Here is a 23,379-nt window from a genome sequence, read left to right as displayed (position 1 = left end):
ATCAGTGAGAGCCGACATTCTCATATTCGTTGCTCCTCTCGTGAATCCGTTATTCCTCCCGGATTTTTTGCACGGTGAGCAGAACATTTTTCCTTCCCCATCTAAACGCAGCCAGGGGAAAGTTTCTTTCCATTCAACTCGGAACCCTCGAGACTTTCTGGCTGGAGGAGCCACTACCTCCATCTCTTCACAGTCAGACTTCTCCTCAGACTCATTGTAGCTTGGTTTCATGAAGTCATTGTTAAGCTTACTTTGTCTTGCCATGTTTACCTCTCGCTTGCTATGGTGCACTTTGAGCTGCAACGTTTGCAGGTTAAAAGCGCTAGCCCGCTACGCAGGGTTGCCAGATGGGCCGGGTTATCGCCGAATGGGCTACTGGGTTTAGCGGTAATAGACTGGTTAGGCTGTAAAATCCCATCTGGCAACCCTGCCACCGCTGTTTCGCGGAGTCATCTTCATGCCGGCGTCAGTGGGGATAGATCAGTGGAGCAGACTCGGTGTGGGTTAGTTAGGCCAACATTCAAGGTTGTCTTGAACCAACATCAGTGGTCAGCTCCGGGTGCCGCTGAGATTTTGTTCTGACTAATAGAGTCTCAGTGGGGGTACATTTGGCCTCGCCCGCTCCGCCTAAACCAATAGCAGCAGAGCTCCCCTATGGGGCGGAGCTCCACGATATAGAACGATAGTTACGGAGGTATACTCCAGTTCTATGAGTGGAGCGGAGCCCCATAGGGCTGCTGGCCCACTTCGACTTGTTCAAACCCGGCTGTATTGTATGTTTGGGAGAATGAGGTAACGGAGGACGCCCCTTTTATAGCACCCCAGGGCGGGCGCGGACATCGACAAATTCAGTCAATTGCTACTTTAGGTAGCGGGGTAAACCAATAGGAGCAGAGCTCCCCTATGGGGCTCCGCTCCACTCATAGAACTGGAGTATACCTCCGTAACTATCGTTGTCATGACTCATGTATGACTTCAGCTACCTTAGAATAGGACCGTGCTATTTAGGAGAAGAGGTGCTTACAAGACAGTGTCTAGAAAGTTGGTCTACATCTCGCCCTGGGCACAACCTAGTGGTTAGACATGATCATGGTGATTATGCATGTCTTCACTTGCCGGCTTTCTAATGACTTAACCCCCGCAGGGATGCCAACAAGGACGAGAAGGCGGAGGGTGGTGAGGCAGACAAAGATGGCAAAGGTGAGAGGATGTATGGTCTTTTATACAACAGTTAGTTCCGACTCAAAGTAATTTGATTGGTCAAGAGGCATTCCATGAATGCCGATATAAAGTATAACAGCACTGGGACTTTTGACTATATGTATCACTCCGCCGCACAGGTGTTCTACTAAATGACCGTTAATTAGACTACATTGTTTGTGTTCAGGTTACTAGGCAACAGTCCATTTGAAGTGCAGTCGCGGAACTATTTTTATGATTAAATGAACAAACAAATCATAATCTGTTGTCGCTTATTTCTGTTAGCTAATAAATTGCGCTGTAGAACTGTTGTATAAAAGCAATATCACACGAGAGGGAGTGCTGTTATACTGAATATCAGCACAGCTGTGATTGTCTTCGGTACTCGGCCTCGTACCTACAACCCAATCACAGCCGTGCTGATATTCAGTATAACAGCACGACCTCGAGTGTGATATTGCTTAAATGTCACACACTGGCAAATTGATGTGTGTGTGTATAGCCCTTGTATACGTTGTCCAAATCATTCACTGTGGTGCTGCTATGTCCCTGTAGCTCGTAACGAGAGGACCGTGGTGATGGACAAGTCCAAGGGGGAGCCTGTCATCAGCCTGAAAACCAAGAGCAAAGAGCGCGTAAGTTACCCAGAATGCCCCACAGTCCTTAAACCTTCACCTCAACCTAGGTCGGTAACCTTTTTGAAATAATTGTCTAATGGTAATATTTTTGATGTGATTGAGGTTTGTTTTTTGAACGGCTCAAAGCCTTTTTTTAATGAGATGGCTCAAACCATTTTTATTTCATACTTTTGGCATCCATCAAACATGTTTACAATGGCCGCACGCGCCCTGTAGCACGACAGAATATTAGCTATTTGAGTTGTTCAGGCCTACCTCGACCGTTTGGTGAGAAGCGGTCATGCTCCATGAATCTGCTTTATCGTCATTTTAATCCAGAGCACCAAGAGCCGCGACAGGAAGTCGGCGAGCAAAGAGAAGAAGGAGATCCTGTCGTTCGACCAGATCAAGGAGCAGCGCGAGCGGGAGAGACAGAGGCAGCGGGAGAGGGAGATCAGGGAGGTCGAGAGACGCAGACACTCTGGGTAAGGAGCGCCCTCGGACCACACCTCCCTGGGAGGCCAGTGTCTCAAGCTGTCCCTTTATAGTTATCCGTCACGTTATTTATCAATTCGTGAGCTTAGAATGATAAGGTTCTATCTCCGTTTAGGGCAGTTCAGAGATATTGAGCGTCAAAGTTTTTACATTCCATTATGTTCTGTGAGATGGAACCTTTGTATTTTATTAATTACTAACTCAAAAATGTCGACATTTTAAAAATAACACCACACAGGCATTAATAAACACCGAATGGTTTAGACTATGTAAAAAACTAAATTTTTGACAAAAATGGAGATGGAACCTTATAATTCTAACGTCACGTTATGTCTCATCCCCCTCCTCTCGTCCTCAGCGAGAGAGAGCGCGGAGGAGGCGGCGGTGACCGCGACAGCCGCACGGAGCGCGAGCGCATCCGTCTGTTCCGCGAGAAGGAGGAGCGCGAGCGTCTGCTGCGGAAGCGCAACTGGCTGGAGGTGGAGAAGCAGCGGCTGGACGCCGACCGCATGGAGCGGGAGTTCCTGGAGCGCGAGCGCCTGCGCGTGGAGTACGAGCGGCGCCGCGAGCAGGAGAGGATCCACCGCGAGAGGGAGGAGCTACGCAGGCAGCAGGACCAGCTGCGTTTCGAGCAGGACAAACGCCCTCTGAAGAGGCCCTACGGCGACATGGACAGCAGGTGGGGGATACGGGATACACACACACACACACACACACACACACACTGCTGTGTCTCTGCTTCTGTCTTGACTCTCTCACTCTGACCCTTCCCAATGCCCTCACTCTGACCCTTCCCCATCTATACCACTGTCTAGCTTAGCCCGTTTCCTTTCTCTGCCCTTCCTCACTGGTGCATAGCTCCCATACTGTTCGCTCGCTCTCTCTCTCTCTCAGTCTCTCTCTCTCTCTCTCAGTCTCTGTCTGTCTCTCTCTCTATCTGTCTCTCTCTCTCTCTCTGTCTTTCTGTCTGTCTGTCTCTCTCTGTCTCTCTCTCTCTCTCTCTCTGTCTCTCTCTCTCTGTCTCTCTCTCTCTCTCTCTCTCAGTCTCTGTCTGTCTCTCTCTCTATCTGTCTCTCTCTCTCTCTCTCTCTGTCTTTCTGTCTGTCTGTCTCTCTCTCTCTGTCTCTGTCTCTCTCTCTCTGTCTCTCTCTCTCTGTCTCTCTCTCTCTCTCTGTCTGTCTCTCTCTCTCTCTCTCTCTCTCTCTCTCTCTCTCTCTCTCTCTCTCTCTCTCTCTCTCTCTCTCTCTCTCTCTCTCTCTCTCTCTCTCGATACTGCCCAACCCTAGTGCACAGTCCCTCTCTCTGGCTGGGGCTGTTACCCTTCTCTACCCCTCTACCTCTCTGCCTCTTCTCTCTGGGTCATTTCATCTAGGGTTGTGTGGTCATTCTGTGTGTGTTGTACTATGACTAACGAGACATTTTGAGCTTAGAATGATAAGGTTCTATCTCCGTTTAGAATGATAAGGTTCTATCTCCGTTTAGAATGATAAGGTTCTATCTCCGTTTAGAATGATAAGGTTCTATCTCCGTTTAGGGCAGTTCAGAGATATTGAGCGTCAAAGTTTTTCTACATTCCATTATGTTTTGTGAGATGGAACCTTTGTATTTGTATTAATTACTAACTCAAAAATGTCAACATTTAAAAAATAACACCACACAGGCATTAATAAACACCTAATGGATCAGATTATGTAAAAAAAAATGGAGATAGAACCTTATAATTCTAACGTCACGACATTCTGCTGATAGGAAGGACGACTGGCCGGAGAAGAGGCTGACCATGGATGATGGACGCTACACCCGCGGTACAGACTTCACCGCTCGTCAGGACCGCTACCAAGACTTTGACCACAGGGACCGCAGCCGTTACCAAGACAATGACAGCGCCATTGACAGGTACGGAACAGACAATTGTTTTTGTTTGAAAGAGCTACTACACAAATCAATATGACTGATTTTAGTGTGATGTTAGTTACCACACTTAACTGATCATTAGCTGTCGTGACTGTTTCTGACTACGGAGGTTTTCCTGACCATGAAACCTGAATTGGGAAATCTCTGGGGTATTTTTCCAGACTGCATGCAGGGTTCCCACGCGTCCTTGAAATCCTTGAAAGTTTGTGAAATTAGAGAAAAATAAATTAAGGTCTTAAAAGTTTTTGAAAATAGACATGGGTCATTGAAAGTGCTTGAAATCCCCCCTCTCTCTCTCTCTCTCTCTCTCTCTCTCTCTCTCTCTCTCTTTTTAATTGTTGTCTGTGAGCGGATAGTGCCTATTATATAAATTCTCATCTAGTTCTGTCTCAAACTACGCCGTGTTGGGTCCTTGAATTTGAGGGAATTGAGTCTTGAAAAGTCCTTGAAAGGTGCTTGAATTTGATGTTTCAGAAGGTGTGGGAACCCTGTGCCTGATATTACGATGTAAGGCTCTGGGGCTGTTTATGTTATTATAACGTCCCTGTTTAGTTTAGTAGGTCTTGTGATGTCTCGTTCTATACAGAAAGTGCCTCTACCTTGAACAGTGTTGTATGTTTGTGGTTGACCCACTGTGCTCTGTCTTCTAGGAGGGACACCACCACCCGGACTGTAGGTGCAGACAGAGACACCACGGTAAGACTCTTTTACCCTTGTCACGGCCAGGCTCATGACCATGACAAAAACGGGAGACACACACACGATCTTAGTAAGTAATGATAAGAAAATGTTTATTGTAAACTAAATGAGGCCAATAATAAGATGAGGTGTGGTAGTCAGTAAATCAGTGGTGTAATGTGAGTGTAGTGGAAAGTGGTGAGGTGAGTGTTGCATGGTGTGAAACAAGGAACAAACAAAGAATAGAAAATAATGGTGCCTAGAAGGGGGCCTCCATACTGAGGCCTGCATAGATCTTTTATGCCCTGGATCCTGGAACCAGGTGGGGCACAATCAGCTGTCCACCAGCTGACCTGCATTCTCCTGATTAGTAACCCTGTCCAGCAGGAGTACTCTCTGCAGACAGGGAAACAGATGTTTATTACAGGCCAGGACACAATATGGGGCCAGGGCCGTCACACCCCCTCCCATAGAAACAGGGTCCCAAAGGGAACACTGAACAACAGGGAAACACACCACAGTAAAATAATATATAAACGAACAAACCCAGATCACATGTATTCAGGACCAACCACCATTACTCCAACCTCGGCAACAGGTACCTATGAAGCCATAATTAAGAGGAGCAGGAACAGTAGAAGGGTAAAAACAGGAAATGAGTTAACACAAAAACAATTTTAACAAGGGGCCCTGGACAATGCATCTGCCACTACATTGTCCTTCCCTTTTATGTGACGTAAAAATGGATGGATAATCCTTAACAAGATGCAGCAGTTGGGTACATTCAACCTCTGTTAAATGCCCCAACGAGCTCCCAAGATCACGAAGGGACTCTGAATTTTTCAATCTTCCAGTCAACAACTCCTGGTCGGGACTGGATAGGCCATCCTCCTCAGGCTCTGCCACCACCTGAGGGGAATCCCCTACTGTACTGGCTACACACGCCGGACGAACAGGAACTGACGCCTGCTCCACAGAATCAGACACACGGTCATAATACGGTTTCAATAAATTAATGTGGCAGAGCTGATTAGGCTTCCTACGCAAAGGTGTAGCAATCAGGTAATTAAGATCAGACACTTGCTTTACTACAGTATGTGGACCAGTAAATTTAGCACAAAAGGGGGAATCAACCATGGGCAAGAGTGCCAGAACCTGATCACCCGGGCTAAACCTCCGTGGCTCAGTTCGGCGGTCATAAAGGCGTTTCATTTTCTTTTGTGCACTAGCTAGTTTTTCTTTTGCCAGCTCACCGGCTTCATAAAGCCTATGCTTAAAGCCGAGCACGTATCCAAGCAAGTTTTTTGGTGGTTCGGACTCTTTCCAATCATCTTGGATAACGGCCAAGGGGCCACGTACTGTGTGTCCGAACACCAGATCATTGGGACTAAAACCCGTACTTTCCTGGCTCACCTCCCTGGCGGCTAACATCATCCAAGGAAGCCCCTCCTCCCAATCTCCGTCCAGCTCAGTACAGTAGGCGCGCAACAAAGATTTCAAAGTTGCATGGAATCGCTCCAATGCGCCCTGGCTCTGCGCGTGATAGGCTGACGCCCTGTTGTGCTTAACGCGCAGCTGTTTCAGGACCTGAGCGAACAGATGGGAAGAGAAATTAGAACCCTGGTCAGACTGGATGATTTTTGGTATGCCAAAGATTGAAATGAACTGAGTCAAGGCACGGACTACAGACTTGGTGGTGATATTGCGTAAGGGATAAGCTGCAGGATACCTGGTAGCCTGGCACATAACTGTCAGCAAATACTTAGCCCCAGTACGAGACGGAGGGAGGGGACCTACACAATCAATAATGAGATGGTCAAACGGTTGACTGGTTGCCTGAATCGGACTCAATGGAGCCGGTGTAATGCTCTGATTCGGCTTTCCTGTCAACTGACATGTATGACATGTTTTTACATAGGCTGCCACATCCCTCTTAAGGCGAGGCCAAACGAAGTAACGGAGGATGCGATCATAGGTCTTAGAAACTCCTAGGTGTCCACCCTCATCATGTGACACCTGCAGAACCAAGCTGCGATACTTGGAGGGCACAACAATTTGGTAAATGGGGTCTCCCACAAACTCAACGCCATGGGGAACCCACTTCCTCACCAATACCTCATTGTGAATGAAATAGGCATGGGCGCTGTTCCTCACCCCCCCAGCAGGGAGAGCTCCCTCAAACAGCTCTTTCAGACTTGGATCTGCCCGCTGCTCTCTCACCAGTTCACTGTGAGGGACAGACAGGGGAAAATCAGACAGTGATATCACATGCTCCACATCATCCACCATTTTGTCAGGGTCAGGCGTGGCACGGCTCATGGCACGAGTTACGGCACACGCAGTGAACACCTCAGGAAACTCCCGTTCACTTTCATCAGGCTTGCTTTTAAATACTGGCACAGACGTAACCACCACAGGTGGCGCCACATCTGCCCACACTCGTGCACCAACCAAGCCATTACCCATGATCATGGTCACCCCCTCACAGGGCAACGCTGGGCGCACACCCACAGTCATCTCACCCTGAAACAAATCAGATGAAAGAATTATTCTGTGCAGAGGAACATGCAATACAGCCAAACCCATACCACGAATGGGAATGGAGTCACCTGTGTCAGAGGCATCAGAAAATGGCAAAGCAGAAGCTAAAATAAACGAATCAAATGCCCCAGTATCCCGTAAAATGTTTACTGGGACCTTCTCATCCCCACCGACGAGGGACACCAAACCATCTGTAAGGAATGGCAAGTAAGATTCAAGGTCAGAGGATTGTGGAGACTCAACATGTGTAGAGCGCACCTGGGACAGCGAATCACAGGCTTGGGCAGCAGACTTAACCCGCTGCACCACCGGCGCCGCGCAACCAGCCCCTTTAGCCCCATCCCCATGAGACACTGGAGCCCAAGGCTTACCTCTAGACTTTAAAGCATAGCATTCAGATTTAACATGCCCCTTTTTATGGCAGTGACTGCACACGTTCTCATAACTCCTTGAACTATTCTGATTCTCATAACTCCTTGAACTATTCTGATTCTCATAACTCCTTGAACTATTCTGACCTCTACGACCAAAATCAGTTGCAACTGACTGACCAGCAGGTGGCATATCAAAACCAAAGGTACTCCTCTGAAACCCAGACTCTGGCACATAAGCGCGAGACTCACCAAACATGCGCGGCTCTCCAAACTTACCCCTGCTATGAGTCAATGTAAAATCATCTGCCAACGCAGCAGCTTCAGCAGGAGTAGTCACCTGCTTTTCACTAATATAAGTGGCTATATTCTGGGGAATAGCATTTTTAAATTGCTCCAGTACAATCAGATCACACAAATCATCAAAATCATCTACATCAGACGCCTTGCACCAGCGATTGAAATGCAAAACTAATTCTCTTGCAAACTCAAGATGTGTCTGACTCTTGTTTCTCCTCCAATTCCTAAATTTCTGTCTGTAGGCCTCCGGAACCTGTTCATAAGATTTAAGCACTGCAGACTTCACTTTCTCATAAATCAGAGAATCCTCACGGCTCAGGGACGAATATGCCAACTGTGCTCGACCTGTAAAAACACATTGTAACATGAGGGTGCGTTCAGCATCTGGCCAACCACGAGTGTCAGCGACGCGCTCAAACAACGAAAAAAACAAGTCAGGATCCCTTTCATTAAATTTAGGTAAAAGTTTCAAGTTTCCTGCTATATCAAATAAGCCTCTATTTGCTCCCCTGGAAGCAAAAGAACCCCCACTACTTAAGACTTCACTACTGATTTTACCGCCTTCAATCAAATTCAACCTATGTCTCTCTAACTCCACAGTTTGCATTTGGATTTCACATTTCATTTTCTCAAGTGCAAATTCCTGGTCTAATCTCAGTTTGAGCAATTCTTTTTCCTGGTCAAATGTAAAAGGGTGCTTAGCAACAGGCGAAGATGAACCCTTGACAGGCTGTGGCAAAATTGCCATCTCGACCAGTTTCGACTCTAAACATGCCCTAAGCTCATGTTTCTTTTGTTCTACCACCGCTACATCATAATGTTTTGCAACCAATAACAATTGAGCTTTAGTAAAACGGTACAATAAGGCCCAATCCCGATTCTCTTTTCTACCCCTATGGCTCGTTTTCGAGTGTCACTCGATTCGAAGGCAAGGCCTTCGAATACGTCACAAGCCCTACCCCTTGAAATCTAAGCCCTGTGAATTGGGACAGCCCTTCACGGCGCCTACGTCATCACGCGGTACGGGTGACGCGTTGTGTTGCCGGCGAATTCTCACATCTCGCAATGCCTTCTTCAGCTGTGTTTATTTCTGTTGCGTGTGCTATAAGCATCTATTTTCATTTGTTATCAACACACTGTAGTGTTTAGACGTTCCTTTTTTAGTCTCTTCCGTCAGCGATGTCTTTTTTGTGGACATCGCAATAATGACAATGAATTTAATGACAATGAATGACTCCAACCAAAACAACCAGTCCATCAGTAGTCATAAAGCGTTGTCCAAAAATCACGTTACCAAGCGCCTTTCTCAGAACAATTCGTCGTCTAGAATCCAAAAATCAATTCATCATAGTGGTGGTCAAAAACGTAGAAAGAGGATCTCTTGGGGACGCGGCCACATTTGCCCGTGAAGGAGAGATGACAAATAAGCGGAAACATTTCTCAGTAGAGTCGAACGGTGATAGATCATCATCCTTTACGCGTATCCTTAACTGTAGTTACATTTCGCGTGTCATATGCCATTAGACATGGAAATATGTCAATGCGCGGCTGTCATGCACAAATCAGCTTGTAACGTTAGACACACAGCACATCGGCATGATAACGTTTTGTTGTTGTTGTGCTTGTTATAAAGAAAAGGTCTATAATGCATTGAAATGAATGATACAACCCATTAATAATATTACCTAATAACAACTGCTCGGATTAGATTGCGGGTGGAAATAGGTCAAAATGCGCATCATGTACAAGTCAGACGAACGTTTGATAGATAACTTTACATATGTGTACCATCATCCGCTGTCAAAACGCCACAGGTAATAATTGATTTATGACTGTACATCTCTGAAATGCTCGACTGTCATGCAGCGTTGCGTTACTGTAACGTTAGACACAGCACCGACATAAAAGCGATTTTTGGGTTAAGCTTGTTATAAATAAAAGGTCTATAATGCATTGTAATGACATTAAACTAAGACAATACGATGGTTATCATAATTTTTCAAATCTTTATTAATAAGTAATTACAGAGAAAGTAAAATGACATTTCCGCATTGAATAGAGCGACATAAGATTTCTGTAGATGATTCGCAATGCATCCTGGTATCAAGGGGTAGCGTACCGTTAGCCCTTCGAAGCTAGTCTGGTCCTGAAATCCCTCGAAACGAAGTAATAGTTAGCCCTCCCCCTTACCCCTAGCCCTCGATGAAATATGAATTGAGACAGCCCTCGCCCTAAACGTGAACGCGCAAATCGAGCCATAGGGGTGAAAACGAAGGGCTAGGGGTGAATTGGGATTGGGCCTAAGTCATAGGATGGAGCTGCTATAAACCCCTCTACTCCAGACATTTTTATTTAATTAAATCACAATATTAAGTACAGGACAATGTAGGCCTATGGACCCAAGATGACGTATACACTGACAACTCAGCGCGCATCAGAGGAAATTGACAACCTCGCAACGGAGCATGCCCCTATCTGACTGCCTACCCCAGGACCTGACTGAGTAAGCTCAACCCTAGTCTTCATGCGTTAGCGGGAGGATCTTTAAACACTAACTCGTCAGCCCGGTTAGACCCCCAGCAAGCTGGTCGCCCACCTGACAGCTAAGAATGTGTCCCCGAGACAATTGCTCTAGCCGCCGTACCGCAACACTACAGAAAAACGCTCAGCCAGACTCAAAGGAGAGAGACCGTAAGCCTACCAGGGCAGCCCCGTAGCCTACATGTGCGCAACTGACAGCCAATTGTATACACCCTCTTGCCCCAATAGAAAAAACCCTATCTAAGCACCATTACAAACAAAACGATCGCGCAGATCAATTAACAATAGGCTATTATATACAAAAATGCGATAAGTGTGTCTCCAAAATGCTTAATATGCCACTCAAGGCTTTCAAAAAAAACACCCGCAGGCGATCATTTTGAACTGGTGGGGAATCGACTACGACACCAGTTTGCAGTTCATTCACCAAAATCTCTGCCTAGGCTACTAACAGAGACACGCGCCTATTAACTTAACAAGGCACCCCCTGCCAATCAAGGCAACAAGCCATGGGAGTCGCACCACAAGTAATGAACCACAATGTTTTAACCATCAATTAAGCAAAAAAGTCAAACGACCGGGTAGAATTCAATAGAAAAAAAGCAATATTTACTTACCAAAAGGTGATCAAAATAATGCTAGAAAAACGAAAACGGACGGAGCCCCCAATTTGTCACGGCCAGGCTCATGACCATGACAAAAACGGGAGACACACACACGATCTTAGTAAGTAATGATAAGAAAATGTTTATTGTAAACTAAATGAGGCCAATAATAAGATGAGGTGTGGTAGTCAGTAAATCAGTGGTGTAATGTGAGTGTAGTGGAAAGTGGTGAGGTGAGTGTTGCATGGTGTGAAACAAGGAACAAACAAAGAATAGAAAATAATGGTGCCTAGAAGGGGGCCTCCATACTGAGGCCTGCATAGATCTTTTATGCCCTGGATCCTGGAACCAGGTGGGGCACAATCAGCTGTCCACCAGCTGACCTGCATTCTCCTGATTAGTAACCCTGTCCAGCAGGAGTACTCTCTGCAGACAGGGAAACAGATGTTTATTACAGGCCAGGACACAATATGGGGCCAGGGCCGTCACACCCTTTTACTCTTTTACTCAGGCAGGCCCGAAACTGAGCTATTATTGAGATTAATCATAAACATAATAAGGCTACATCCTGCAACCAACGCCCCCAACAACCCATACAACCACACCACAACTAGGGCTGGGCAAACGATCAACATTTTTTTCCCGATAATCGTAACGAATTAACGATCAATTATCGATTAATCAATAAGCTTTTTTTTCATTAAAAAAAAAAAAAAAAAACTAGGGCAGAAATAACAAGCATGTTTTCCTTGGGGAAAAAACTTTATTTGTGTTGCTATTGCAGAATTGCACAATGCACACATTCATTCATTCACATTAACTAGACACTACAGTCAGATAACAATCCTCTTAAACAAGGCAGTGAGTAGCCTAAATTGTTTAACTTAAAAACACATTTTACATTATAAATAAAAATATAGAAAATAAGTAACTCACCATAGGAGCAGTAAAAAAAACAGTTACTCACAAATAGGAGGATGACTGAAAACGTTAGTGTCCTTAAGAGCGTCCAGCTTAACTTAAATTTAAACTCCAGCGAGAGACTGTAGGCGTTGTGCATCACACCTCCCGCGTATAAGATGAGGCATGATGGAGGGCTGAGAAGTACAAGGTAGCGAAGGAGCAGTCAGGGTCGGGTGTACGGCTTGCAGGTGGTATTTCATCGGGGTCGTCGTCGTATTATATTTATAGGTCACTGCGCAGTGTTTGCAATGAACGAGGTCGCCTTTCAGATCAAAATGCTCCCACACCAAGCTTCGTTTCGCTCGCTTCGCCATTTTCCAAGCAGTGTGTGTTCCAACAGTTTACCGCACAGCTGATTAATCAATTAAACATGCAAGGTGCCTTTCAGGAAGTAGTGGAGATCGTGCACCTATTACTGGAGGTCAGGTTACACTAACGTACGGGAACTTCCGTCATGCCGTACTGCGTTGTGAAATTCAATGCGAAGGCAAATGCAAAGTTCATTTCTCACACATAATGTGGACAAACACATTTCCATTATTATTATTATTATAAAAAAATAAAAAATAAAAAATTATTATCGAGCAAAATATTTTGTGATCGACCAAGACCTTATCGATCAATTAATCGATCATCGATCATTGATGCCCACCCCTAACAACAACACACAAATTACAAAATAACTATCTAGGTATTAGGGACATACATTACAAGTCGGGACCGAAGAAAGTAAATCAAATAACCCCCACCCACCACCTACCCCAGGGACCAGAGGACAACACATAATACACTTCTTACGTTAAACAACTTCTTTGCTTTGCACCCGATTTGAAAAACGACCCAGCCTGATGATTTGGTTGTGAACCCGGTTCCTCTCTCTGTTCCTCTCTGCAGCACTTCTCCTCAGACCGCACGGAGAGGCACAGGGGGGCGACGGACTCTGGACGCGAAACCTGGACCGGAGGTTACGAGAACAAGCGCGGCATCAACCCCAGGTCAGTCGGTAGTACTCATAGTAGCATCAACCCCAGGTCAGTCGGTAGTACTCATAGTAGCATCAACCCCAGGTCAGTCGGTCGTACTCATAGTAGCATCAACCCCAGGTCAGTCGGTAGTACTCATAGTAGCATCAACCCCAGGTCAGTCGGTCGTACTCATAGTAGCATCAACCCCAGGTCAGTCGGTAGTACTCATAGTAGCATCAACCCCGGGTCAGTCGGTAGTACTCATAGTAGCATCAACCCCAGGTCAGTCGGTAGTACTCATAGTAGCATCAACCCCAGGTCAGTCGGTAGTACTCATAGTAGCATCAACCCCAGGTCAGTCGGTAGTACTCATAGTAGCATCAACCCCAGGTCAGTCGGTAGTACTCATAGTAGCATCAACCCCAGGTCAGTCGGTAGTACTCATAGTAGCATCAACCCCAGGTCAGTCGGTAGTACTCCTGAATGTGATTAGTTTCACCAGCTTCTTTCCATCCTGCTCAGTTGCTGCAGTGTGTTTCTCTAACTGTTCTCCTCTTAAAGGGGCACTCTGAGGTTAACACAATAACAAAAGGGGCTGGAGGAGTGTTGCCACAAATGTTGAATCAACGATGCCATAATTGTGGATCGCACCAGTTTCATTTTTAAATTGAAGCCGTTGTAAAGCGCTTTGGATAAAGGCGCTGTATAAGTGCAGTCCATTTACCAAAGTCCAAAAATCCCCCAAACCGACCCCGGGATTGCCTCTTCTGATGTTTGTTGTCTGGTTTCTTTCAGGGAGGGGGGTCGTGATTGGGAATCTGGTGGACGCAAGATAGAAGGAGACAGAACTTGGCAAAGTAAGAGTCATCCGTTCCCTGTAGCGTGTGATAGTGATGTCTGTTTTCCTGAAGCGTGTCTGATAATGATGAAGCGTGTCTGATAGTGATGCAGCGTGTCTGATAATGATGCAGCGTGTCTGATAGTGATGCAGCGTGTCTGATAATGATGCAGCGTGTCTGATAGTGATGCAGCGTGTCTGATAGTGATGCAGCGTGTCTGATAATGATGCAGCGTGTCTGATAGTGATGCAGCGTGTCTGATAGTGATGCAGCGTGTCTGATAGTGATGCAGCGTGTCTGATAATGATGCAGCGTGTCTGATAATGATGATGCGTGTCTGATAGTGATGTCTGTTTTCCTGAAGCGTGTGATAGTGACGTCTGTTTACCTGAAGCGTGTGATAGTGACGTCTGTTTACCTGAAGCGTGTGATAGTGATGTCTGTTTACCTGAAGCGTGTGATAGTGATGTCTGTTTTCCTGAAGCGTGTGATAGTGATGTCTGTTTACCTGAAGCGTGTGATAGTGACGTCTGTTTTCCTGAAGCGTGTGATAGTGATGTCTGTTTACCTGAAGCGTGTCTGATAATGATGTCTGTTTACCTGAAGCGTGTGATAGTGACGTCTGTTTACCTGAAGCGTGTCTGATAATGATGTCTGTTTCCCTGAAGCGTGTGATAGTGATGTCTGTTTACCTGAAGCGTGTCTGATAATGATGTCTGTTTTCCTGAAGCGTTGTCTGTTGTCTGTCTTCCAGGTAGAGACGGGGCTATCCCAGGACAAAGCCACCTGGCGCGGGGTGGAATGGCGAGGTAACTAACACAAGTCACATGACTCTTTACGTTTCCTCATATACCCGTACCAGCAGAATGCCATGTCATTTTGAAAGTTTGGTATCCTTTAAATGAAGGATTTCATGGTTTAATGAGTACAAAATAGATGTATAGGCATGTATTATATGATATTAACCGTATCATTTAAATCTGAGGGGAAAAAGTTTAGATGAACATGAAACAAGGAACCAGCATGGTTACACATGAAATGCATGCTGGGATGCTCTGTATGACAGTCATGGTCTGACTGACAGTCAAGGGGCGGCTGTGTCTCAGGAGGTAGAGCCGCCGTCTAATGATCGCAAGGTTGGCAGATCGGCGGTTCGAGCCCCGGCTGGCCACATGTCGAAGTGTCCTTGGGCAAGACACTGAACCACAAATTGCTCCCAGTGAGCGGGCCGGCCGGCGCCTTGCATGGCAGCTTGCCGCCATTGGTGTGTGAATGTGTGTGTGAATGGGTGAATGAGAGGCCGTTGTAAAGCGCTTTGGATAAAGGCGCTATATATTTGATTTGATTTGATTTATTGTGGAATTAAAAAGACAGTTTCCAAGGGATAAAAACACATGATGAAGCGCAAACGCTTATTTCCATCATGGTCCCTGATTGAGGACAGGACAGACAGTTACCATAAAACAAATGTACAGAACATGATAAAAACCATAAAAAAACAAACATAGATAGTTACACAAATTCCCTGCACTCCCTACCTATGACGTGTTTCTACTCTGTCATTTCACTGGCTAGCCAGTTCTTTATCGCACGTTTAAAGCTTACCTCTCCCTCTAAGCTTTTTAGGGCCACTGGAAGCTTGTTCCATTCTGAAGCTGCTGTAAATAAAAATGTATTAGTATAAGTGCAGTCCATTTACCTATTTGACTGTTCCTCTTCCACAGTCGCGGAGGCTACATCCCGACAGGAACGTCCCAGTCTCTGTCCGGCGCTCTGAACAGACAGAACCAGATGATGCAGGGGAGCGGTGGTGGGATCCAGGGTGCCGCCTTCGGCCGGCGCTACTGACGTCCCAGCCGCCTGACGACGCCTCCTCTGTCCCCTCACACACGTCTAACTGTACTGAAGTGAAGCTGTCCGCCGCCTGTACATTTGCTTTGTGCTCACTGTTACTTTTATAGACCTTTTTGACTCCTCCTCCTCCATCATCCCCCCGGAAAAGGGTAAGAAGAGGGCAATGAATTAAACGTTATTGTACGTCTTAGGTTTAAATTTCCCAGATCAGAATCTGATCATTTCGATGGGTTTTTTCATTTTCATGAACGTCCTTATGTTTTCAAAAGGTTTTGTTGTTGATGATTTTTTCAAGTTTTTATGTTTTTGGTGTATTTTTAATGCGATTTGTGGTGCGTGGGTTGAATCTTGGTAAGAAAAGCTCAGGAATGCCTCCTCAATACTTTAAACCATTTTTGCTGAAATTTGATTGAGGGAAAAGTCCCGTTTGATGGTCATCATTGCATTCTTGGCTTAAATTTCTGTAACCACCCCGGATGTGTTTAATCAATTGGCTTAGTTTTTGTACATAAAGAAAACACTCTTTTTCAGACTTTGTATTGCCACTGTAACATGTTCCCAGGATTACCATGTTCACGATAGGAAACAAACAAACAACCAATGTATCTGACTCAAGTGCAGTTGTACAGTGCTACCACTGGATGTCACTGTTGGCTATGTTTTGTGAGATTTAAAATGCTGTCTAATAAAAAGATTTGAGACTGCAAGATTGCGTTCTTGCAGTGCGACTGCATAAAAACCGGTTTGTTTAATTTAATCGTGTAGAACATCTATGCATGTTCCGTATTTACAGTTGAACTGATCGGTGTGTGTTACGGTACATATGGGAAAACTAGGGTTAGGGTTAGGTGCTACGTTAGGTGCACCTAACACTAACCCTAGTTTTCCCACATGTACCGTAACATGTTATCATTAGGCACTGATACTACAGTATATTAGTATCTGATGTTTTAGAGTAGTATAAAGGGTGTGTTCTCACCAGAACATTTGCTTCACTTGGAATCTGAGTTTTGGATAAAGTTCGCTTTGCTCTGCGTCGTTTGGAGCTGTGAGAACGCGCATTCTAAGTCGCTCCCGGAGCAAACAACCGACGCATGCTCCGCTTGAAAAGGGTGGTTTCACTCCGGTTACAAACGACGCATCGAGGCAGTCCATAGGAAAACAACAGCGCATGCGTGTTGATCTGGATAAGAGCGGGACGAACTACCACGTCTGTTGCTTCGATTGCGTATGTTACTTCGTTTACATGAAGGGCTGTGAGAACGCAAATCAGAAATAATTTATGCAACAATGTTGCAAACTCATCCACTTGCTCCTGTTCGTGATTCAGATTTTCATGTGAGAACATGACCTAAGTTTAGCAGTGCAGATCATCACCTTTGTTATTTTATTAAACTCAGTGAACCTGTAACCTAAATGTGACACCATATACTCATACTTAAAAGTAAGTTGAAAAAGGGACTGCACACTCTGCTTGCAACTGAACTGAATCTAGTTAAGTAACATTTCAGTCAAAGACCTTTGTCATGCCTACACTACACATTAGATGAAACCTTTCTGTCATTACAGAGTACAACGAAGTGTATTATTTGCTCTAGGCACAAGGCCAGCCGTAGCCATAGTCAGTTCCCCTGAGCAATTAGGGGTTAAGCACCTTGCTCAAGGGCACAATGGCAGAGGTAGGCAACTTAGATATGATGCCAGCAACCCACCAGTCTCCAGCAGCTCCTTCCTGAGGCTGGGGATCGAACCAGCGACCTTCCGATTGCTAGCCGGCCTCTCTAACCTCTAGGCTATCTGCCGCCCTCCTAAATGACGCTAAGCCAGCCAGGAGGCTAATCAGTATCTTCTGATCCCTAGTCAGACAGGTTATCCATTGCGCCACTGGCCCACTTAATGCTTACTATCATCCTTACATCCTTAACATCTTGTATGCAGTATAACCAGATTATGAAGACTGCATATCAGTAGAAAGGTTAGCCAGTAATGACAATGCGATCACTGTCAGAAACCTATCCATTCAGGGGTGCAAACGTGTCACCTTTTAGCCGTTTTAGGCGTTTTTACCTCAAAATAGGTCAACAATTTTCATAAATGTTCTTTGTTTTCAGGGCCATCACCAGTTTGCATCCCTGCCATTGCTACACATCTGTAATCGGGCCAAGGGGGGAACTGTGCCCTGCTCAAATGGCGACGTTACCCAACTAGTTCTCAAGGGGTTGGATGGGTGGTTGCACAGAACACAGAACAATGTACCAGCCAATGGTGAAGAAATGAGGGGAAAAGCCGCTTAGTGTGACAGCCCAATGGGTCAGGACAGATTGCATCAATGTTGAATCTGCAGATATACATTAGCTGCTCAGGTCAGGACAGGCTACATTTTGTGAGCTTAGAATGATAAGGTTCTATCTCCGTTTAGAATGATAAGGTTCTATCTCCGTTTAGGGTAGTTCAGAGATATTGAGTGTCAAAGTTTTTACATTCCAAGATTATGTTCTGTGAGATGGAACCTTTGTATTTTATGAATTACTAACTCAAAAATGTAAACATTTTAAAAATAACACCACACAGGCATTAATAAACACCTAATGGATCAGATTATGTAAAAAAACTCAATTTTGACAAAAAATGATAATTCTAACCTCACGATTTGTCGGTTACCAAAGGGCACTTTGATTATTTCTGTTTGACTCAGTACCGGGTTACATACATACAGCTGATGTAGACATATACTATAGCTTAGTCTTGCCTTACAACAAGATATTAGGAAGTTTCAAAAATAATAGAGGGAACTCCTGTTAATTTTCACTTCCTTTGGTATGTTCTTTTCCCCATCTGGAATGGTGGTTCCTCTTCCTCCTTCTCACTTGGTGGGTTTCTCCAGGGCATCAGGGGTGGCTTCATTCAGACTGAAGAATGAAAAGTGTATGTTGATTGAACAGGGAAGCATTACTCAGCTTAAATTCAATCAAACTTCAATTGAAGCTTGTTGGTGGTGATGCTATTGCTTCTTTATTGGATCATTCCATCTCCATCCATTGCAAAATAAGTGTGAAAATGTCATTCAACATGCAGCAGCCTCATGGTCGCCTACTCAGGGGGTGAGAGGGTTCACAACAGGGTTTACAACATGGCACGTGGCCCAATCTAGGGTTCACAATATGGCACGTGCTCTACACTTGGACCAAGGCATGGTTGAATGGGTACAACATGATTTGAGCAAGTGGACGATGGTGGTTCAACCAGCAGACTCAGCATGTTGATCACAAGTTGGAAGCAAATGAAGTTGAATAAGTAACCCCACCCTGACCACAACAGGTCAAGCATGCATGAGCACCCTAGGGATTGTGTGTGTTTTTGATTGGAGGTTGATGCTGCAGAAGGGCAAGCTATCCACTCATCTATATACAGTAGATCATTAGGGCTAACGGACTCCTGGAGGTGCAGAGTAGAGAGTAGCTATGGAGGCTCAGGTGTTGGTCCTGTTCTCGCCGTTCTTCCTGTTCTCTCTTTCATACAGGGTTCCCACGGGTCCTTGAAATCCTTGAAAGTTTGTGAATTTGAGAAAAGAAAATCAAGGCCTTAAACGTTTTTGAAAATAGACATGGGTCATTGAAAGTGCTTGAATTCCCCTCTCTCTCTCTCTCTCTCTCTCTCTCTCTCTCTCTCTCTCTCTCTCTCTCTCTCTCTCTCTCTCTCTCTCTCTCTCTCTAAAATGTATATATTTAAAAAATGTTTTACTTAGCTCGTCAACTAGTAGTTTTTTTGAGAGTGGATAGTTCCTATTATATAAATTCTCATCTAGTTCCGTCTCAAACTATGCCGTGTTGGGTCCTTGAATTTGAGGGAGTTGAGTCTTGAAAGTCCTTGAAAGGTGCTTGAATTTGATGTTTCAGAAGGTGTGGGGACCCTGTTCATAGCTTCCAGCAGAGGGCGATGTAACACAATGTAACACAACGTCAACATTAACATTGACTATGTGTCCATTACCTTGACCCCATACTAACCTCCTTGAGGATTGATTCATTCAAACTTGATTGCATGGTGCACCTGTGTGATAGAGAACATAGGAAGGATGAGATTTCTTCAAAGAGAAGACTCTAATGATCTAATGGTATTGAGTCAGCCTGTTTCCCCTTCGAGTCCATCTACTACGTGAACTGATAGCGTATCTATGTGCAGGGAGCTAAGCCATGATAAGATATGACTACACCTTTCCCAGGGAACTTGTCTTTGAAGAGTCCTGAAATAGTTCACTGAGACAGGGGTTGAGAAACGTGCAGAAAACTGCCTCTATGGTTCTATGGTTGGAGTCTAAAGTTTGGTCCATGGTCCTAGAGTTCTATGGTTGCAGACAGTCTAAAGTTTGGTCCATGGTTCTAGAGTTCTATGTTTGCAGTCTTAAGTGTGTTGCATGGTTGGAGGCAGCATGGGCAGATTGCCATGGGTAGAATCGGTTGAGGTACCAGTTTGAGCTCCTAAGCTCCCAATGGAGTTTGTTCCATTTTGCACAACATGACATAATGGGCGCTTTAGATACATGCCCTCCAGACTGACCTACACATTAACATGACATTGATGAATGGTGGTGTGCCTATCTGTTAAGCATATCCTATGTCTGTGTCACGTGAGCAATAGGCTCCTTATTGATGGTGACACAGGGTGGACATTGTGTCATCGGGAGGCATGAACATGTATGTTATGTATGTATGTATGTATGTATGTATTGAAGCCCTTTATGAAATCGGTCATGGTGTAACACAAGTTAATAGCTGGGTATGTCTGCAGATTAATGTGGCTAGATAACTACCTTAGCCTATGATCGCAGAGAGAACTAAAGAATCCAGCCAGGATTCAGTCTCTCTCTCTAATCACTTCAGATCCTTTGGGCTGTTTCTGGATACAGTTGTAGAGGTCAGATCGGAAGTCATATGTAATGTTAGTTTGAATTGGCCTCAAAAGCCACCAAAATACCTTGTAAAAGTTGCGTTAAACTATTGAACTTCTTGTTAAAATAGATATCTGCCTTTTGGGACCAGAAAAACAAGCTTGTGGAACAGAGAGGAGAAAGCTAGATGATTTGCAGCTCTGGCTATAGGGTTTAAAGAGGTCTAGGCCTAGACAGGCACATTCACAAAACTTAGAGACTTTATGAAATGTAGAGATCACGTGGCATAGCATGGGGGGAGGTAATGTTTCACCCCCCCCCTCCCCCCCCTCCCCCCCACCACCCCCCTCCATGTGTCCTAGAGTAACCTCCACCTTGTGAGGAGTGTGGTTCCATGTGGAAGGGCTGGGCTGGGCTGTGTGTGATGTCATATTTCAGATCAGGCCGTCCACCTCTGGCCAATCGGTTCAAGGCAGGAGACTTTGGGGGAGGCGGTCAGAAGATGAGTAAGGGAAGGGAAGAGTGTTTAGCTGTGAGGTTTGTACAGTCAGCGAGCTGTGACCGCCAGATCTGGGTCAGATACATATGTCACATACTTGAACTTCACATCTAAGACGGAGCCTATGGAATAGTCACAGAAGTGCAAAAACTGCGATGTTAATCAAGCGCACCTCAGATAGTTGGCCCAGGTCTTGTGATAGCAGGAGGAGGAACAAGGGTGTTAGTTTTCACATCAGTGTCAGTAGGTCAGTGTCTGGCCAAACTAAGTTTCAGCATTTAGTGACTGACTGACTGACATTCGGCAATATTGTTGAGGCACCATAATATCTCTTGCACAACATAGTTACTCAAGTTGTTTGTTGTAATTCTTCCATTTATTACAAAATTATGATTTTATTTGTTCTGCCATTTGGGCCCGATCTGTTCTGGCCCTTATATGATGCCTCCATGCTTGTCTTGGTTACTTAAAACACAATCCCCAACAAATCACAGCATCACAAATCACAACAAGTCTGAATATGCCTGGTTGGAATCTATCTCTATCCAATGGTATGTAGACAGACACACAGACAGACACACAGACAGACACACACACAGACAGACAGACACACAGACAGACACACACACACAGACAGACACACAGACAGACACACACACACACACACAGACACACAGACAGACAGACAGACACACAGACAGACAGACACACAGACAGACACACAGACAGACACACGCACACACACAGACAGACACACACACACACACACACACACAGACACACAGACAGACAGACACACAGACACACAGACAGACAGACACACAGACAGACACACAGACACACAGACACACACACACAGACACACACACACACACACACACACACACACACACACACACACACAGACAGACACACAGACAGACACACAGACAGACACACAGACAGACACACACACACAAACACAGACAGACACACACACACACACACACACAGACACACAGACAGACAGACACACAGACAGACACACAGACAGACAGACACACAGACAGACACACAGACACACACACACACACAGACACACACACACACACACACACACACACACACACACACACACACACACACACACAGACAGACACACAGACAGACACACAGACAGACACACACACACACAGACAGACACACACACACACACACACAGACACACAGACACACAGACAGACACACAGACACACAGACAGACACACAGACAGACACACAGACAGGTAAGAGAGAGAGAGAAAGAGAAAGTAAGAAAGAGAGAAAGAGGGAGAGAGAGCGCTGAAGACACCATGACTGTCAAACAGTACTGGCTCCTGATGTTACTGATGTTCTCTGACGGACCCAACGCAGGTAGAATGGCTTTAATTCGGTTGAGTCTGATACTTGACACCTCTTTCAGGCTAGTGTTGTTGGGGTGAGACGCCATGGAAGGTTTACCTCAGTGGTTTACCTTTTCCCAGCTGGGAGAGGTGCATCTTGGGATCTTCTCTCTCTCTTTATACAGTGCAGCGCAGCGTACCCCAGAGCAATTGCGTCAGGGTTCAGGAGCAGAGCAGAGAAAAGCACTGGAGTCGGTCTGCATCGTTGAGTTCAATGCCTTTGACTCAGCTGTGTTCGCTTATCATGCCATACTCCAGGGCCTGAAACATGGCCAACATGTACAGCGAAAAGACGATTTAGAGCCAAAGATGACAGCCAGCTTTGTCCAATCTGTCCGATAGGCCCCATACTTGAATGTGGAGTTTTACCAAGGCAATGTGCTGTTGAGGTCCATTCAGGATGGGAATGTCAGTCTGCAGATTGTCATACACCAAACTACCATATCAAATATCATAAGAGTCACAAGACTTGGCAAATAGAAGGATGTTCATAAATAGACAATATGATGTAAACTATGGGTTCTGGCTTCTCTTTTATGGCCATGAGAAACACAATTTCTATTTTCCCCGGTTTCTGTTCCTCAAAACTGTCTAAAACAGCAACTTTCTCTCACAGGATGTTCTCTAAATAGCTCAGATATTATGCCTCACACGGATATGGGGGTCTTCACTTCTCATTTTGGGGGAA

The 23,379-nt window shown here is 45.3% G+C and overlaps 1 protein-coding gene across 4 annotated transcripts in view; it reads left to right on the top strand.

Moving 5' to 3' along the window:
• The window catches only part of safb (scaffold attachment factor B), a 29,824-nt gene extending 13,240 nt beyond the window's left edge, over nucleotides 1-16,584 (top strand). For all 4 annotated transcript variants that reach the window (XM_080536241.1, XM_080536240.1, XM_080536239.1 and 1 more), the window contains 10 exons: nucleotides 1,145-1,200; nucleotides 1,756-1,835; nucleotides 2,157-2,302; nucleotides 2,671-2,991; nucleotides 4,062-4,208; nucleotides 4,877-4,922; nucleotides 13,120-13,220; nucleotides 13,986-14,047; nucleotides 14,784-14,838; nucleotides 15,754-16,584. In XM_080536241.1, the coding sequence (XP_080392367.1) occupies nucleotides 1,145-1,200; nucleotides 1,756-1,835; nucleotides 2,157-2,302; nucleotides 2,671-2,991; nucleotides 4,062-4,208; nucleotides 4,877-4,922; nucleotides 13,120-13,220; nucleotides 13,986-14,047; nucleotides 14,784-14,838; nucleotides 15,754-15,877 (1,138 nt within the window). In that variant the 3' untranslated portion in view covers nucleotides 15,878-16,584. The remainder of the gene's footprint in view (nucleotides 1-1,144; nucleotides 1,201-1,755; nucleotides 1,836-2,156; nucleotides 2,303-2,670; nucleotides 2,992-4,061; nucleotides 4,209-4,876; nucleotides 4,923-13,119; nucleotides 13,221-13,985; nucleotides 14,048-14,783; nucleotides 14,839-15,753) is intronic.
• The last annotated feature ends 6,795 nt before the right edge of the window (nucleotides 16,585-23,379 follow it).

The sequence above is a fragment of the Nansenia antarctica genome (genome assembly GCF_963989245.1).
Source record: "Nansenia antarctica genome assembly, chromosome: 7".
Lineage (NCBI taxonomy): Eukaryota > Metazoa > Chordata > Actinopteri > Argentiniformes > Microstomatidae > Nansenia > Nansenia antarctica.
The sequence above is the reverse complement of the archived record's forward strand: the minus strand, read 5'-3'. Positions and strand labels throughout refer to the sequence as shown.